Genomic DNA, 19528 nt, shown 5'->3' on the forward strand with positions numbered 1-19528 from the left:
GTTTGAAGAGACAATTGCCATAAATTGGCACACAAAATTGATATGCGGGGTCTGTAATACAGGCTGCATAGAGCAGTCCCTGAAGCTATAAGAGTAAGTAGTGAATGTCTACCAAACAGCTGGGTAAAGACTGTTACTTCCCTTTTTTCTTATAAAGGGAAAGCCATACCATACCTGCAATAGGCAGAGTGGGTGTATAAAGATTACTACTTGTCAGCTTTGTAGAGAAGTGGACATCAGAAGGACACTGTTTTAATAGTTGGATGGATTGAGTTTGTTCATATGGACAACAACAGAAAAATATTATTTTTCTTTTGTCCCTAATATCAGTAGACATCTGAAACATTTCCTAGCCATCCCTTTCGTAGCATTATACACCACATAAATATCTCCTTCCCATTATGTGTGTATCTATTAAACAATATTACACCTTGCAGACTGTACTTGTATGACCATATCTATTTTTCCTTACTGTGTGTACAGCTGCATCCATGGTACCGGGAGACAAACCAGGAGTTTCCTCTATGCCTCAGACGTGGTGGATGCACTGCTGACCATTCTAAGGGAGGGGAAGGTTGGGGAAATCTACAATATTGGTACAAATTTTGAAATGTCTGTGTCCCAGTTGGCTAGAGAACTAATCCAAATGGTAAGTCACAACAATTCTGATTGTTATTGTTTCCACTTTTTTTCAATTGGAATCCCATCATTTATACTGTATCTGCATAACATTTATAAAGTTCCTATTGGAATTGTTGTTTCCTTTTTTTTACATATCAAAATGTAAAAACTTAGTACTGTGAGCACAGTCCATGTACAAGTAATTGCTCATTCCACTTTTCTACATCAGGGTCCATAGGGTATCCACAGGATACCTTGGAGGTATAGGTGATGACGTCAGGCATCGGGCACCATAGAGTTAAGTTTTCAGCTTCCAGGATGCACTAGGGTCCCCCTCCTATACCCCGCCCCCAAGCTAAGGCATCTCAGTTTTCGTTGGTGCCCGGCTCGGAGTCGGAGCACCTGTTTAGAGGGGGGCTAAGGATAGCCCCTGAAGTTTTCTTCGCGGCAGCTGTGGCTGCACATCTGTAAGTACAGCATGGACAGTCACTACTGACGTCCATGCTGTCTTCCCTACACCCCGCCGGTACCAGAACGCCGGTACTGATCCAGGGATGCTGGTAAGCATCTGGGGTCAAGGATAGCGGTGACCCCAGATGTTTGGACCATGGCCGGATTCAAGGGGGCAGCGGGGTCCCGCGGTGGGTCTCTGCTGATACATGGTCCAGAGTCCCCAGGCAGGGGGCTCCCTGGGGACTGGCTGCAGCATGGAGCCAGGTAACCAACCTGCGCTTCCACTACCCCCCTGGGACAGCGGACCGCAGCTGAGTGTTAGCGCTGCGGCGTCACAGGGGTTAATTGCATGCCAGGGGAGCGAGCCTTCCCTGTACACAGCCGGCGCCTCCCCTGCTGCACACAGCCCTCTCTGCACCTGCCGATTGTCCCTGTGGCAGCGCTCCTCCCCCAGGCCGGCCTCCTCTCTGCTCCTCGGTGACCATCTTTCAAGAAGCATGGTGAACGCTGCTGGAAGCTGTTGATCGGTGGCATCGCGGTCTGGGTCCCCCGGCATACCTCTCCTCCGTTGAAACAGGTCTGTGTATGCAGCGCTGTGTCCTACCAGGCTCTGTGTCTGCGTAGTTGAGGAACAGCGCTGATAGTGCAGGGATTAATTTCTTTGAATTGTATGTGACTTCTGCTAGCGTCTGCTGCCTGTACTTTCACTTTCTACTGTCAGCCATTTCACTGTCCCTGCTCTTCTTCTGCTAAAGCCCTTGCGGTGCGGTGATTGCAGGGTGGTTCTCCCACTATACTAACGAGTATTAGTGAGAGGGGTCACATACTTACCATCATTTCTGAGAGTGAATTTCCTCTCCAGCTTCTGTGTACTACCTGCAAAGTACCAATAGCGGAGGGGGAGGGTAACGCGGAGGGGCTATGTCGGCAGTGTTATTTATTGGCGCGGCCAATTACTGTCACGGCTCCTGTACAGGAACCGCCCTGGGCTTGTTTCGCCAAAGCGCTTACAACCCTAGAGGGCCAGTTAGCTCCGCCACCTGCGTTTTCACAGATGGGATTGTCCCAGCAGTCAGTGGTGTCGTCACCCATGCAGGGTTTCCCGAGACAACTGATGGTACCCCACAGACTCCCTATTTCCCCTCCCCAGGTCTCTCAGGAACCTGTGTGGGTTAATTTACTGACAAGTTCTGTACAGCATTAAACGGACGTGTTACAAGGGGAGCCTGTGTTGCGGCCACATAAGCGGCCGGTGGCGTCTCTGTCCGCTCCTTATGAGGATGACGACCGATGATGGGGAGATTCTGGATCTATCTGACCAAGAACCTCTCCGTACTAAAGAGTCGGACGCTAAGTCCAAGGTTTATATTCCTGGCCTTATTCGGGCAGTCCGCACAGCTTTAATTATTGAGGATGACGATCCTCCGGTGTCCAAGTCCAAATATGCCTTTTTTAAGGATATTAAGGGTGACGCCACAGTGTTTCCTCTTTTGGGTCAGTTAGTAGACCATTTAGAGGCGGCGTGGAAACACCCTGGTAAACGGTATCAGCCTCAAAGACGCTTAGCGGTGGCTTACCCGTTTGCGGACAATTATTTTTCTAAGTGGGAATCCCCTCCACAGGTGGATTCTCATGTGACACGCCTAGTCCGAAGTGCCACATTGCCCATGCCCTCCATGTCCTCCTTGAAGGATGCTACAGAGCCTTAAGGGGGAGATCTGCCTAAAGTCCATTTATTCCCTCACGGGGGGGCATCCAGACCGGCTATGGCCGTATGTTGGGTAGCCAGAGCTATGGAGCGCTGGGCTGATCGTTTGGAGGTGTCTTTGGATTCCGGGATTCGGCCACTTACATCAATGAAGCGGCCTTGGATATCAGTACCCTCACATCTACGATTTCTTCGGCAGCTGTTGCTGCTCGTCGCACCTTATGGTTGCGATCCTGGAAGGCGGACGCTGATTCCAAAAAGGGCTTGGAAGCTTCATCCTTTAATGGAGAAGTCCTATTTGGTCCGGATCTGGACAAAATTGTGGCCACGCTGGCGGCAGCCAAGTCTGCATGTCTCCCTTCTGCTGCGGTCCCTTCCAGTTCGGGTACGTCGTCCTTTCGGCCTTACAGGGCCCAGGGTAGGCCTAAAGCACAGTCTTTTCCCCGACAGGCTGGCCCCAAGAAATCGGCCAAGCCCAGGAAACAGGCCTGGAGTACCAGACGTCCGGCCCCTAAGTCTGATGACAAACCTGCGGCCTGACGGTCCGGGCCTCCCTTTGGGGGATTCCAAAGTGGGAGGCCGCCTGCTGTAGTTCGCCCAGTGTTGGTCGGTAACCACGACAGACAATTGGGTTCACGAGGTGGTTTCTCACGGGTATGCCCTCTCCTTTCTGCACAGGCCCCCATCTTGATTCTTCGCCACGGGTCTTCCCTTAGACCGGAACAAAGCCATGGAACTGCGGAAAGTTTTGCACACTATGCTCCAGGCTGGAGTTATAGTGCCTGTTCCATTCTCCCAGAGGGGCCAGGGTTTCTATTCAATCTATTTTTGGTGCAGAAACCCAATGGATCGTACCGTCCGATTCTCAACCTCAAATCCCTCAACAAGTCCTTGCGGGTGCCGTGGTTTCGGATGTAGACCCTACGGTCCATCATTCTGGCGCTGGAACCTGGGGATTACATGGTGTCGTTGGACATACAGGACTCTTACCTGCATGTCCCTATTCTTTTACGCCATCAACAGTTTCTCAGGTTTGCCATCCGCAACGATCACTTTCAGTTCCGGGCGTTACCTTTTGGCCTGGTGACAGCACCACAAGTGTTCACCAAGGTTATGGCGGTCATGGCGGCTTTCCAGCGGCTGCAGGGAGTCCGCATGTTGCCGTACCTGGACGACCTTCTGTTGGTAGCAGGAATTCCAGAGCTCCTTCTACGCCACTTGGATCTGACGATTGCAGTACTGCATCGGCACGGCTGGTTAATAAACTGGCAAAAGTCCACCCTGATCCCGTCTCAGCGGATTCTGCACGTCGGAGCCTTATTGGACTCCAGACAGCAGAGGATCTTTGTGACGGGGGAAAAGATCTCTGCCTTACAGTTGAGGGTGCGCAGTTGTCTGCAGAGTCGCCGTGTGTCCCTGCACTCGGCGATGAGGTTACTGGGCTCCATGGTGTCAGTATTCGACATGGTGGAATATGCCCAGTTTCACTCCAGACCTCTGCAGCAATTGTTCCTGTCCAAATGGAATGGACTGCCTCAGAGTCTAAAGTCCCTGATGATGGTGCTCACTCCGGAGGTTCGCCTGTCCCTAGCCTGGTGGTTGCAGACGACCCATCTCAACAAGGGTCATCCATTTTGGGTGGCGAACTGGGTCCTGTTGACAACGGACACCAGCCTGCGGGGCTGGGGAGCGGTCACGGGTCCACACTTGTTCAAGGGCAGATGGACTCAAGCGGAAAAGGAGCTTCCAATAAACATCTTGGAACTCCGCACGGTTTTCAATGCTCTCCAGCAGGCACATCGGGTTCTCCAAGGTCACCCTGTGCAGGTCCAGTCGGACAACGCCACCACAGTGGCCTACATAAATCGCAAGGAGGAACCTGAAGTCGGGCGGCAGTCGTAGAGGTGTCCCGCATCCTGGTCTGGGCAGAGCGCAATCTCCCGGCGATATCAGCCGTATTCATCCCGGGAGTCCTCAACTGGGAGGCGGACTTTCTCAGTCGCCAGGACGTTCATCCGGGGGAGTGGTCTCTGCACCAGGATGTCTTTCAACTTCTGGTGGACAGGTGGGGTCTTCCAGAGATCGACCTCATGGCGTCACGGCACAACAACAAGTTGCCGGTGTACGGGTCTCGAACAAAAGACGAAAAGGCGTCTCTGGTGGATGCTCTGTCTGTCCAGTGGACGTTCCGGTTTGCTTATCTCTTTCCTCCGTTTTCCCTTCTTCCACGGGTAATCCGGAAATTCAAACAGGACGGAGGGACGCCCCTGTTGATAGCTCCCGCGTGGCCCTGGCGGCACTGGTTCTCAGACCTTCAGGGTCTGGCCGTGGACATTCTTCTGCGGTTGCCGCTGCGACCGGACCTGCTATCACAGGGTCCTTGTCTTCACCCGGACCTGACTCAGCTGTCTTTGACGGCGTGGCTGTTGAGACGGCCATGTTAAGGTCCAGGGGGTTTTCCAGCTCTGTAGTACGAACTATGCTAAGAGCTCGGAAACCATCTTCTGCAAGGATATACCATCGTGTGTGGCATACGTTCTTCCAGTGGTGTCGACCGAGAGGTTATGCCCCTCAGGAGTTCCGTCTGTCTAGAGTGTTGGTTTTCCTACAGGCGAGACTAGACCATTGCCTACACCTTGCTTCTCTGAAGGTGCAGGTGTCTGCCCTGTCCGTCTGGTTCCATCATAGGATTGCTACAATTCCTGATGTGCCCACCTTTATGCAAGGTGTTCTTCGAATTCAGCAGCCCTTTGTTCCTCCGGTGCCGCCTTGGGATTTAGCTGTGGTCCTGAGGGCTCTCCACGGACCGCCGTTTGAACCACTGGGCTCAGTGGACCTTAAATGGCTGACAGCTAAAACAATTTTCCTTCTGGCCATCGCTTCGGCCAGACGTGTTTCTGACTTAGGGGCTCTCTCCTGTAGACCCCCTTTCCTGATTTTTCATGGGAACAGGGCAGTGCTGCGTATTCGTCCTGATTTTCTTCCCAAAGTTGTTTCACGTTTCCATATCAACGAGGAAATCGTTGTGCCGGTTTTTAACTCACCTGATCTTTCAGTGGGTGAGGCCACTTTCGACGTTGTGCCGGCCTTAAAGATTTATGTTGACCACACTTCTTCGTTTAGGAAGTCGGACGCCTTGTTTGTCCTTTATGGCTTCCGTAAAAAGGGTTGGCCTGCTTCACAGCAAACTTTGGCAGGTTGGATTCGTATGGCAATTTCAGAAGCTTATCTTCATGAAGGCCTTCCGGTTCCATCCTCTGTGAGGGCTCATTCCACTAGGTCTGTGGGTCCTTCGTGGGCAGCTCAACGTGGTGCCTCTGCAGTCCAGATCTGCAAGGCTGCCACGTGGTCCTCTGTCCATACCTTTGTGAGGTATTATGTTTTTGACACCTTTGCCTCTCAGGATGCTTCCTTCGGGCGGCGGATTCTCCTTTCAGCACAGGAGCGTCCCCACCCTTGAAGGATACTGCTTTGGGACATCCCCCAGGTATCCTGTGGATACCCTAGGGACCCTGATGTAGAAAATATGAGATATGGTAAGAACTTACCTTTGTTATCTCTATTTCTACGAAGTCCATAGGGTTCCACAGGACTCCCGCCCTGTCGCACCTGTGCTGCAGATGGGCTTTACTCTGGTCACCGGTTTTTCAGTCTCCCTCTGGTGAGAATGTGATTCTTGTGTGTGTCCAGATCTTTCTTCTCTCTCTTCCTTCTCCTCCTCCGGCCTATGGCTTGGTACGTAACTGAGATGCCTTGGCTCGGGGGCGGGGTATAGGAGGGGGACCCTAGTGCATCCTGGGAGGCTGAAAACTTAATTCTATGGTGCCTGATGCCTGATGTCATCACCTATACCCCCAAGGTATCCTGTGGAACCCTATGGACTTCGTAGAAATAGAGATAACAAAGGTAAGTTCTTACCATATCTCATATTATTTATGGCCGTGTTCTGGAGCTGCTGGCTACATGCCCCATATTTTGTGTGAATTGCCCAGAGCCGTGCCTCTTATGAGCGCATGTGACTGTCATTGAACTGTTCAGAGACTTGTGATGCAGTAATAGACCATAGTACACGACTCCACAAAGAGACAGCGGCTGCATATTACATGAGACTTGATTTGGTTGCTGGCTGAGAGATAATTGACCAAAAGTTAGATAGTAATCTTTATACTAATGTTCCAGATTGGATATAAAATAGTTTTCATGTGATGGAAAATACATAGGGGTCAATGTTATAGCCTTTGTGTTACAGGCCCCCGCAAGTTTTCGTCCATTTAATCACTATTTAAAACATTAGGCAAAACCAGCCTGATCTGTCTGAATGAGCCCTTACAGCTTGCAGTGCCTGCATTATGTACATTTTAATAGTGATGTGGAACTGAACATTGTAAGAGATCACTTTTATTCAGCTATGTATAAGTGATTAAAGGGTATTTTCTTCTGACGGTAAGTGCATTTACATATATGTTCTTATACATCTTTGCTGCAGTCACGCTAAAAAGCCCATCTCAGTACGCCATGTCCCGTGAGACTGCTAGCACAGGGTGTGATATTTGTATCTTTTTGGTTTGCCGGAAATGCTTCTAAAGCTGGCCATACATGGGACAATTTTGAACATGATTTTGGCAGTTTCTACAGATTGGACAGACCAATCGTTTGCAAATAGTTGTATTTTGAGATTTCTTCGAGCCTGATGCGTGTCCCCGCCGTCGTCTCGTTGGATCGCAGACCAGATGGTTTTGCAGAGAGATCTTAACTGATCGTGTACGATGTGATACACTTATATGCATCTTATCTTATGATCTTAATGATCAATTATACACCATTTGACCACATCTTATGAAGAATTTAAAGGGAAATCGTACAACTGTTCTTACCAACTTTGAATCTCACCGTGTATGGGGGCCTTAAGTCGTAATGTGATGCGACTATGACGCACCATCAGACTGTGCTGATTAATTTGATATGTGACACTAGTATATCTGTGTGCGATTGAGTCTCTGGATCTGTATACGAAGTGCTACAATGTAGCGGCCGCAGCTTTTTTCATTCCAAGTTCCGTTGTGGTTCATATACAGACTCAGGTGCACACAGATAAACAAGTGTTGTAATATCAAATTAATCAGCACTTTCTGCTGGTGCGTTCTAGTCGCATCGCGACTTAGACACATTTTCGGCAAAAAAAAGACGTCCGACGCTAGCAGGGTAGCACAGGACCTGGCAGTGCACTCACGCCAAGCAAGCCGCGCTGCGTGGTGAATTGAGGCTAGATGTGTGATGACACTTCTGTATCCCCTACACAAAGCAGAGACAGCAATTTTGTGACCTAGTTATTTCGATGAGATCTATCCTATAAGATAGTGGTTCTCAACTTGCCGATATTTATGAGTCTCAAAATTGTCTATATGCAAGTCTGGTGGGCAATAACTGTTGGCAGGAAATTCAGCGTATATGCGTAGAGGGTGCTAAGGCGTATGATGCTGATAGTTATATCCAAATAGGTGGTGACTGAGTGGGCAAAAACTTTCAGCTGGGTGTTCAGATTATGTGACAATCTTTGCTCACTGTTGTCGTGGTTAAACTTCTCTCAGGTCACATTACCTCAGAGAATAGGAACGCAGTATCAGAGTGACAATGACACTATGATGCAGTGTGATATAGGTAAGAATAACTTACTTACCAATAGTGTACATGTGCTGGTCCTTCACTTCTCTGCGAATCCTCCGGTGCATGCGCTATTAGCGCAACCCGAAAGTGCGGCCCCTCCACAACGTACCAGATTTTCAGTTAATGAGGACACTCACTATAAAGCAGGGTAAGTGGACAGGAACAGACTTTAGCCCTTGAAAAAGTCTCTCTTAGGGATGAAACGCGTTGGTTACATTTACAGGCCCACTTTTTGATTTTATCCCAAGTCTTTATTTGCTGTATATCAATTTAATTTAAGGCTGCTACTATATTGCTCATTAAATTAGATTGCTCATTACCAGAGCCTCAGCATCATTTCAGTTCATACCCTTTTACCCCCCCCCCCCCCTCCCCCGCCCCACTCACATGCACGCATGCACCGGAGGATTCGCAGAGAAGTGACGGACCAGCACATGTACACTATTGGTAAGTAAGTTATTCTTACCTATATCACACTGCATCATAGTGTCATTGTCAGTCTGATACTGCGTTCCTATTCTCTGAGGTAATGTGAGCTGGAAGGAGAAGTTTAACCACGACAACAGTGAGGAAGGATTATCACATAATCTGAACACCCAGCTGAAAGTTTTTGCCCACTCAGTCACCATCTATTTGGATATAACTATCAGCATCATACGCCTTAGCACCCTCTACACATATACGCTGAATTTCCTGCCAACAGTTATTGCCTATCAGACTTGTATATAGACTTTTATATAGACAATTTTGAGACTCGTAAATTATATCGACAAGTTCCAGCCTCAAGTTATTGCCGAGCAGATACTCCATATAACATCTTTATTGAATATACCATACTAATAAGTCTTTAGTCACACTATACAAACACCAACGTTCTAAATTAACCATCTAACAACAGCACAATTCCCTTTAGATACCTACTACCAGTAATCCACCCACCACAGAGCGCTTCCCTCCATTCTATTTGTTTATTTTCCAAGTTATGGAAGTAAGGACACTCCCTGAGGTAGCAGCTAGTGGTGCCATACAAACCCTTTTCAGGAGCGCTGACCGCCAACCCTACTTTAATATCATAGTTATCCCTAAAACTGACTGGTATTAAAGTTTTGAGTATTAAATCCAAAAAGACACCCTTTTTCTCAATAGATTTTGATCCCCTCCATTGTGACCTAACTGAATAACTTCTATCTCATGGTTTTTAAGCAAACAGGATCAGCATTGTGTGCACGAATAAAGGAATAAATTGTCTGTAGATTTCATGTGAGGTAGATGTTTTTTCAATGCTCTACTGATTTTCACAGACTATGTTTGAAAAGGTCTAACTGTCCTGAAAATATATTGAATAGTACAAGGACATAATAAAAATGACTCCACATATGTGGTGTTATCCAGGACTATAAATTCTCATCTGTTCGAGGACGATTTAACATCAAAACAACACATTACAGGAGTTACACATTTTTCATTGATTCATTGTTTTTTAGTCCCTATTATTTTGACACTGCTTTGATTTGTATTAGATTTTTTTGCTGTAGAATAAACTTTATTGTGTTTGCTAGGTATTGATGTGGGATCAAACAGGATCTAATGTAAAAAGTGTTCAATTTATTTAATAAGCTAAACTTTCTAGTTCTTTTTAATTCAGAAGAAAAATCATTTTCAAAGGTAATTAGAAGTCTCACTATTATATTGTAATTTCTGACTATAGCATCCAGTTTTTTTATATGGCTAAAAGAAAACCTAAATCATAGCCCTTATCCACCATCTTTTCCTAAGAGAATCTATTTGAGTACTGTAACTAGCAGGATTAGGTCTCCTCCTTTGCACACATTGTAGTTGGCACTTAGGAGTCTGTGTAAACCATGCATCTTTATGCATAATTGTTTATCCTAAGTATCTCCTCCCTATAAAATCAGCACATCATCTTTATGTATAGGTCAAATATTCTTGATTACTTCAAATATATTAATTTTACCACCAATCCTACAACAGAATTGCAAAACTCTATAGCAGAGCTTCCCATACCAACACTAATATGTTGACTATAATAAAAAAAGTTGTCAATTTTGTTAAAATAATTTTTAAAGTAGTATTATGAAAACGGTAACCAACAGGTGTTGCGCTAACACTGCTCATCAGTAACTGACAGTATTTTGACATAACCCTTTACATGCTTTTTTCCTTCCAATTTTATTTTTCTTGATCTAAAATGCAGATTTTATATATTTTGTTTTGTTATTTAAAAAAATAACAGCACATTGCTTCTGAGTGTGCATTTTGTATATAAGGGGGTATATTAATTGTAGTATTTGATTCTAATTGTCGTGGTTCATTGTATCACAATTATAATGCCCCAAGGAGTTGTTGGGGTAAATATTCTCAAATATACTCTATACTGTAAGTAGTGTAGTTGCATTAACATGGTCATTAACAGCTTGTGACTGTTTTAGGAAACTACCAGAAAAAAAGATCCACACTAGACATATAAGTCAGGAATATAAGTTATCAATTCGCTATAAAAATCTGGCTGCTAAATACTGCCCATAGTTCCTTACTATAAGGTATCTTAATGTGGTCACTACGTATTGGTGAATTGCTATGTTATGACATATTATTTAGCCTACAATGATTGGCTGTATTCATTGTGTATAGGGGTTGTAGGTGCTTTTTAAATGGAAACCAAAACTATATATATATATATATATCTTGTGGTGAACAATTATAGAAACCAAACAGTAATTTTAAAATATTTTTTTTTAGATTCGAAATACTTCTTCAGAAACAGAAACCGAGTGTTGGATGGATTATGTAAAAGACAGGTAATATATGTAATTTGCATTTATTTTCTTTATGTTAAAAGCAAATAATAAATGTTGGTCTTGTTGTTACATGCTGAAGATTATAACTAACAAGGGATGTGCTCATCGTTATGATCAGAACATTATTGTGGACTGCAGAAAAGAAAGACCCACGTTTCTTTGTCATTTGAACATATATGCCTGTTTTTCTGCCATGCACATTATAAAGTGCACCACTACCTCCCATTTCTTGGGCCTATGGCCGGCTACACATTAGAACGATGTGTAGTCGGCCAGTCTGACAGGCGATGGGACCCTGCAATGGAAAAGTACATACTCACGTGCGTGATGTTAGGGGCGACAGCGCAGTGTAGGATGCTATACTGCATTCGTCAGCTTGGCAACGTACATGATATCTTCTGATTAACTGTGCAGCGCGGCCGACCAGATGATACCGTATGTGACCTTGGGAGCACCTAAATTGGGCATACACACTTAACGATGTGCCCGAATTGGCGTTCCAATTTGCCCAGAAATGATGAATCAGGCCGCTATCATTCTAGTGTGTACCTAACTTAACTCTTAAAAGGAGATGTGCCTTTTTTGGGGGGAGTTTGCGGATCTAACCTACTACTACTGTGAGATCACTTAATTCATTAGAAAATTAGTGTTTTCTCCTGAACTATTGCTTGCTTTAGATCTGCTTAGGTCTTGCATCATGAGACTGAGGGAACTGTCTTTATTTTGTGTGATATTTTAAGTTATTAAATTTGTCAAATTACAACGCAGAATGTACTTTACCATTAAAGTTCAACTGAAGGGTCCATTGTTAATACAGAATGAGTCCTGATCTATGCCTCCTCAGAGAATGTGGAGCAATAAACACCACACTCTCATTGGACACTATACTAGGTTCACCTGTACGGTCTGTTTGTTAATGCAAATATCTAATTATCATGAAGCAAGCTACTCAATGCATAAAAACATGCCAGCATGCTAAAGAGGTTCAGTTGTTGATCAGACCAAACCCCAGAATGAGGAAGAAAGGTGATCTAAGGAACTTTGACTGTGGTTGTCAGTACAAGAGAGGGTGGTTTCAGTATCTCAAAAAAACTGCTAATCTGTGATTTACACACAACACAGTGTTTATACTGTACATAGGCACCATTCTCTGTATATTCTAAAACAAAAATATCCAGGCAGTCTTGTGAGCTAAAGCTCTTAATGAGCGCATCAAAGGAGAATGACCAGACTGGCTCATGCTGACAAGAAGATGGCGGTTTCTCAAATAACCATGCAGAAGAGCATATCTTCACAAACAGCACATTAAACCCTGAGTGTGTCTATGAACAGGGAACGGGAGGCTACAGTGGGCACGGGCTCTCAGAATTTGGACAGTTTTGAAGGTTGCTCTGATGAATCTTAGTTTCTGCTGCAACATGCAGGTGGTAGGGACATACTTTAGAATAAACAAAATTAATCCATGTATCCATTCTGTCAACAGGTCAGGCTGGTGGTGGTGTTATGGTGTGGGAACTGTTTTCTTGAGACACATTAGGCCGCTTATTGCAAATTGAGCATTGGTTAAATTCCACATCTTACTTGAGTTGCTGACCATGTTCATCATTTTATGGCCAGAGTCTGTTCATCTTCTAATGGCTACATCTAACAGCATGATGTTCCATGTCACAAAGCACATATCGTCTCAAGCTGCTTACTATGATCTCCATGTGCTTGAATAATAGCCTCTACAGGTATCAGATCAGCACCTTTGGGATGTGTTGCAATGGGAGATTCAAAGCATGACTGTGCAGACAGCAAATCTGCAGCAGCTGCATGGTGCCAATTTGTCAACTTGGCCAAAATCTCAAAAAATACTAATTTGCAACAGTAGAAACCAGTAGGGGGGCACCTGCTCATAGAATCCAAAATAAGAGATAGACGACAGCAATACGATTTGGAGATATGATAAACATATTCCATTATGTGAACAAGTATGATCAATATTTCAGCCTCTGAGACCTATTGTCAAGATAACTGATGCCAGTTCCCCTTACCCTTAAACCATGTGAGGAAGTGTGTGAGGTGCCATGAACACAAACACCTGGTCTCTGAAGTCATGTATGGTCTTGCATATAACAAACTACAAGGAGAGGTTTTAGTGTAGACCACAACACAAATTCTGAGCTACAGATACATACGAGTCCATTCCACTGGTTCGTTGAAGAAGAACCTACAGTATGCTACAGTTCTAAATGGACCACTTATTTTCTTATGCACAATAAACTTTATGGGATACACAGAGCAGACACTCTTGTTTCCTCATTTTGTAAATTACTTTGATTCATGAAAAACTGTAGAGTGCTCCGGGATCCGGACTATAGATAGACCGTAAAAAGGTCGACAATGTCTAGATAGACACCAGATGTTAGACAGTCAATAGGTCGACTGCGACAAAAGGTCTCTTAATCCACACCTGTGCTCCTGCCAGTGTGTCTCCTTCAGTGCATGGTGTCATTTACTATCATGAATCACAAGTAACGGTGTTACGAGCCTTATCTATATCTATTGTAAAGTTATTTTTGTTATCTTTTTTTCCTCTTTAAGAACAACACTTTCTTTTTGCCAATTGTTACAATGGAGGCCTAATTTCCATTGGATGTTGTCAATAGGTCAACATTTAGAATGTTGACATTCATAATATCAACATCACAATGTCAATATTAAAATGTCGACAGGCAACATGAATGTAAACATGTGAAATATCAACATTTGTCAGAATATAGACATTAGGATTAGGCTGCTGGATGGGAGGGTTAGGGTTAGGCACTAGGGGAGGTTAGGTTAGGCAACAGAGTGGTGGGGCGGAAAATAAGGTTAGACACTAGAGGGAAGGTTAGGGATAGGGGAAGAATTTTTACCGGAACGCTGGAGCATCAGATGAGTCCACTGGAACGGGCAATCGCATGACCACTGGGCCCCGAATGCTTAGTAGGAGACTCCGCTTCTGCCTAGAGTAGGTAAGTGACCGCTGGTCCAATAGGGATGATATGTCGACATTCCGTCTGTCTACATGCTGAATATTGACATGGCCAATGTTGACCTATGATCCCACATCCAATTTTCATTGTAAAGCTTTCATTATAATAGTCGTGCATGTTTTTTCAAGGAAGTTAGATGCTTTAGCGACACCTTTCCAGGGATCAACTACTTACCCACATTTGCATACTTGCATATTATATACACCAGCATTGCTTTTACATTTCTACTTTTATGCACACACATCCTATGTTTTTTTAACGACTTGGGACATTGGCGCTTATACATCACAATTGAACTCATTGTAATGTTTGAGCCACTTGGCTCCACCCCCGCCACATGCATCCATGGCATCTTACTTTCTCTATGGGTTTTTAAGGTTAAGGAGCACTGGCACCTGTAATCTTGACAAAGCTAAAATTACAGATACAGCAATCACCTTTGTACTCCGGAAAAAATAAATTGGGCAGTCTAGTAAAGCGATCCTTCCCTGCCACTAGCTTTAACATTACTTGCCTTTACGACAATACAAGCAAGTATAATGGCCCATACAGTAAATAAGAGGTTGGCGTAATGTAACTACTTTATATATTGATAGGATGACTGTTCATCATCCTAAGTGTCTGTATAGCTCTGATCACTGCAAGACAGATGGATGGCTTAATCATTGACAATGATGGTTAGTGTCAAGGTCTCTGTGTGGGTTGTCTCCCCTCCTTCTATTCAAATTAACTGGTTGTGTTCTAAGAAATAATACTGTCTGAAATGTAAGGATTTATAATTGACCAAAAATAAGGAAATGTTCTGACTTTTTTTGTTCTTTCTTTCATAAGACCTGTCAATGATCTTCGATACTCAATTAACTCAACGAAAATGCACAGTTTAGGATGGAGGCCTAAAGTAAATTGGAAAGAAGGCATTGAACGGACAGGTATGTTGTATTCTTGTACAGTTACTTTACTTTTTTTATATATATATAATTATTACAACCAACAAAATGTACCTGAAACTTTGTTGCCAATTCTTAATTTATAGAATACCAAATGTGTATGTTTGGGTCATAATAAAGTTTGAATGTAAGTTCTCTTTGTGTTCTTGTTAGTTCACATCTTCTAAAACTAGAAATGCCGTGTTTCAGAAAACCCCTGCTACATGTAACTCTGCTTTGATTGATCTGTGTTTGTTTGTGTTCTTAAAACTTTGGGATGTCCAGGGGGAGTCGCCCAATCATTTCCTGTATGTGAGGCCTGTGGCTCCCTATCATTCTTAATCCTAAAAATTTATGATTTGAGAGAAGGAGCAAACAACATAATTGGTCTGTGCCAGTGATCTCCAACCTGTAGCTCGCGAGCTACCGGTAGCTCGCGGACTTCATTTTGGTAACTCACCTAGCTGCAGTACTGCTGAGTCAACTAGGAGGAAGTGACCTCTGATGTGTGCTCCCCCGTGGCATCGACGCCATGGGTGGAGCTACAGGGATGCACGTCAGGTGATTGCCACAGCCTCTACAGCAAACACCTGGCGTGCTTCCCTGAGGTTCCACCCACGGCGTCTACGATACGGCGGAGCGAGTGACTCCCGCCCAGCTCTGCCGGAAAATCACACAGCAGCCCTGCCTATATCTTTTGCTCCTCTACTGCACGTGCCTCCTTGGCGCCGGTAATTAACAGTGAAATGCGCCTGTGTTTAAATTTTATTTACAAACTACAACATTAGCACTGTAATAATTAAATGCATTCTTATTTTCTATGAAACATTTTTTTTTTTCTTCATTAAATTGCCATCAATTGTTAGGTTATTAGCCAGATTTTTGTTTTCTACAATTTTAGTACCGTGTTTCTCCGATAATAAGACCTACCCCCCGTAAATAAGCCCTACCCTTACTTTTGTAACCCGGTCCAAATTAAGCCCTACCCCGAAAATAAGACCTACCAAAATCCCATTTTGAGCTGGGAACTCTTCAGAGGCCAGCGTTCCCAGTCATGCAGTGCCCGGGTGACGTCATGATGTCACCCGCGTGCTGAGGATCCTGTGCGGCCGCGCCTGCTGGGTCATGTTAGATCCAGTCAACGCGCAAGTGAGAGGGACATCCCGGATGGCGACGAGTCAGGTAAGTACTGTACTGGTGGGTGGGGGATCAATTACAAGGGGGCTTGCACTGCAATAAGGGAGGCTGCATAAGGGACACTGCTACAGGGGGGGCCTGCATAAGCGGCACTGTTACCGTACAAGGGAGGCTGCATAAGGGACACTGCTACAGGGGGGGCCTGCATAAGGGGCACTTCAACAAGGGGGCCTGCGTAAGGGGCACTGCTGTCAATGTTCATTAAAATAATACCTACTCCGAAAATAAGCCCTATGGTGTTTTTTTGAACTAAAAAAAAAAAAAAATAAGACAGTGTCTTATTGTCGGGGAAACACGGCAGCTCATCAGGAGGTTTCAAATTTCTAAAGTAGCTCACACCTCAATTAACGTTGGAGACCACTGGTCTATGCAATCTAATACTACAGCCTCTGATAGCTGATTTCTAAAGACCGGGACTCTACATCTATGGCTGAGATATATACCCTTTTAGTAAGACTGTTGTAAAATTTGTTTCATTTCTCACAGTCTGGTATTACCTGTTAGTTTGCTTAAAGCAGGAAGCCCATTAGATTTATTTTTTCTGCAGATGATGGTCGTTCATACATACTGAACGGCCATCATCTGCTTGTGCTCTCGGGTCCCGGCGGCTGGGGGCCGGGACCCGGCGTCCGGGTTGGGGTGTGTCGCGCCCCCCTCACGGCTGCCACTGTGAGTGTACGGGCAGTCCGTCTACACACCTGCCAATGGACAGATATGTTCACCGACATATCGCGGGTATGCACTGGCCGACGTGCAGCAGATATATTGGCCGATCAGTTGATTGGCAAATGTATTTGTCAGTGTGTACCCAGCAATTAGTCCTGTTTCTTAGCTGTTTCACTACAAATCATCTACAAATCATAATCTCTGTGAAAGGTCAAACAAAATTGGCTGCTAGACACAGTTTTGCAGGCACTCAGCATGTCATGTGATAGCAAATGGAGTATAAAGAGGATTCCTGACAAAGCTCAGCGGGACATTCCAAAGCTGCTGAATACATAATCTGCCATGTGACTGTGGTTGCTATGGTGTCCAAAATAATAAATAATCAATAGTAGCTTGAAATAACAATAATAAAAAAAGAGAAAATTGTAAATACCTGTACCAGCATTCTTCTTATTGGATGAAATGGTGATTGATATTTAAAAAATACTGTTTTTCATGGAATCACAGTTTTACGTTGTGAAATATGTCAAACAGTACACTGTAATAGAGAACAAAAAATTGTCCCGTAATTTATTCTGATTTTGTGCCCTACTATAGAATATCCCTTATATTTCTATAATAGAGCATCCTATATCTATTTACAGGTGTACAGCTGTTGATAATATATGGTCATTTTATGTGTATTATATTCCAGTGTGCTAATTGCTATATTTAGACAACAGTCTATTAAAATTCCGTATAATAATAGTGTCATCAATTTCCTTCCTTCTCTTGTAGATAGCAAGACATACTGTGGGAGCTGCCATTTTTGAATAGTTATTTATGTGGTTGATAGATGAGCGCAGCAATAGATTTTATAATCCCAGCTTTACTTAAAATTAATATTGGCTGATTGCTGATGAATCTAATGTACAAACTGCGATGATTGGGAGACTGTAAAATGGGAGTGTGTGTGTAATATATGTAAAATGGGATATTGTGTGTGTAATATATAATCTCACATACACATATATGCATGCAATATACCAGTAATTTTTAATTCATGATTTTCACATTTATCCATGTTCTTAGAATTTAGAGGAGTTCAAATGATCTGCTTTCGGTGTGTAATCTGTTTTAATTGTCTTGATACATAGCAATAGTGGCAGCCTTCTTAATTAACTGTGTTTTTTTGTTGCATTACTATTTATTTTATTTTCCTTCCCTTTTTATAGTTGAATGGTACAAAAATAATTTCCATAACTGGAAGAATGCGGAGCGTGCCTTGGAGCCATTTGTTTGTCAGGCATAGCAAGAAAAGGATGCTGGGAGAGAGCTGTGCATTGTGAGCGCACAAAGCAGTATGATTCCTACCTTTCTACCTCTCAACAAAACATGTCCAGTTTTGAATTTAACAAATATGTGAAGTTATATCACAGTTAACTCATGGAATTCATTTATTTGTAGGTGATGATACAAAAGGTACAGTCATGATCAGTTACAGTTTTCTAAACCTTTATCCACTTAGATGCAGCAATAAGATCACATTGAAATGTTTGTACTTGTAGAACATTCAGAAAATGTTGCCAATAGATTGTTAAAGCTTGCTGCTATTCAAAGCCTGAAATGCATGAGCTAAACTGCTCTGTCAACACCTGGGCATCCGATTTCCTTTCTTCCCTATTTGAAGGAATTTCTGATATCAAAGATGCATATGTCACTTTACAGAAAATAATGTAACACACAGCAGCAACAGAAATGTTGGGGTATGGAATGGAAAACAGACTTTATCAGCCACAAGTACTTGGTCCTTCTTAATTTTAATTCTAATTAATTACTATTCCAATTGATTTTCTACATTACATTTGATTTCTTGGTATTAATGTCATTTTTGTATTTTGATGAACTTCCTACACTAACTTAATTGTCAACTTTAAAAAAAATATGCTTTTTGGTGGCTATTACAAGGCATATGACATTCTGTTATACAAGATAAAGGTAGGATTCAATTAGGTGTGAGTTTGAAAATACGAGTTTGTTTCATGAAACTTGCACTCATTTCTTCAGGGTCCATAGGGATCCACAGGGTCAACATGAGGATAATGTGGTTGGAGAGCTCCAGGCACCAAACAGTTAAAGCTTTCAGCTCCCAGGATGCCTCGAGTCCTTCTCCATATATACCCCACCCCTAGACTCAGGCCTTCAGTTGTTCTTTTGGTGCGGCAGGATTCAAACACACCTTTGTAATGGGACTGCTTGTTTTATTTTATTTTCAATTTTTTGGGGTTGGCATCACTTAGCGTCTGAATTAAGACGCATATACTGCGAGTCCTTCCTCCGCCAGACCACAACTCCGGTAATGTCTCTGGTGATTCCGGCATGTCTTGGCTGAGCATACTAGCAGCGATGCTGGGACCTGGACTGCAACCGGACACAGGGAGATGTCGGGTAAGGCGTAGGAGATGCACCGGAAGT

At 43.9% G+C, this 19528-nt stretch overlaps 1 protein-coding gene across 2 annotated transcripts in view; it reads left to right on the forward strand.

Moving 5' to 3' along the window:
- TGDS (TDP-glucose 4,6-dehydratase) overlaps window positions 1-19200 on the forward strand; it is a 60373-nt gene extending 41173 nt beyond the window's left edge. Inside the window, exons 9-12 of one of the 2 annotated variants that reach the window (XM_088459016.1) lie at window positions 484-649; window positions 11207-11265; window positions 15117-15214; window positions 18289-19200. In XM_088459016.1, the coding sequence (XP_088315142.1) occupies window positions 484-649; window positions 11207-11265; window positions 15117-15214; window positions 18289-18365 (400 nt within the window). In that variant the 3' untranslated portion in view covers window positions 18366-19200. The remainder of the gene's footprint in view (window positions 1-483; window positions 650-11206; window positions 11266-15116; window positions 15215-18288) is intronic. The other variant, XM_088459020.1, reaches the window with a different exon arrangement.
- Window positions 19201-19528: the final 328 nt, after the last annotated feature.

The sequence above is a fragment of the Taudactylus pleione genome, unplaced genomic scaffold, assembly GCF_031769625.1.
Source record: "Taudactylus pleione unplaced genomic scaffold, aTauple2 ptg000041l, whole genome shotgun sequence".
In the NCBI taxonomy this organism is placed as follows: Eukaryota; Metazoa; Chordata; class Amphibia; order Anura; family Myobatrachidae; genus Taudactylus; species Taudactylus pleione.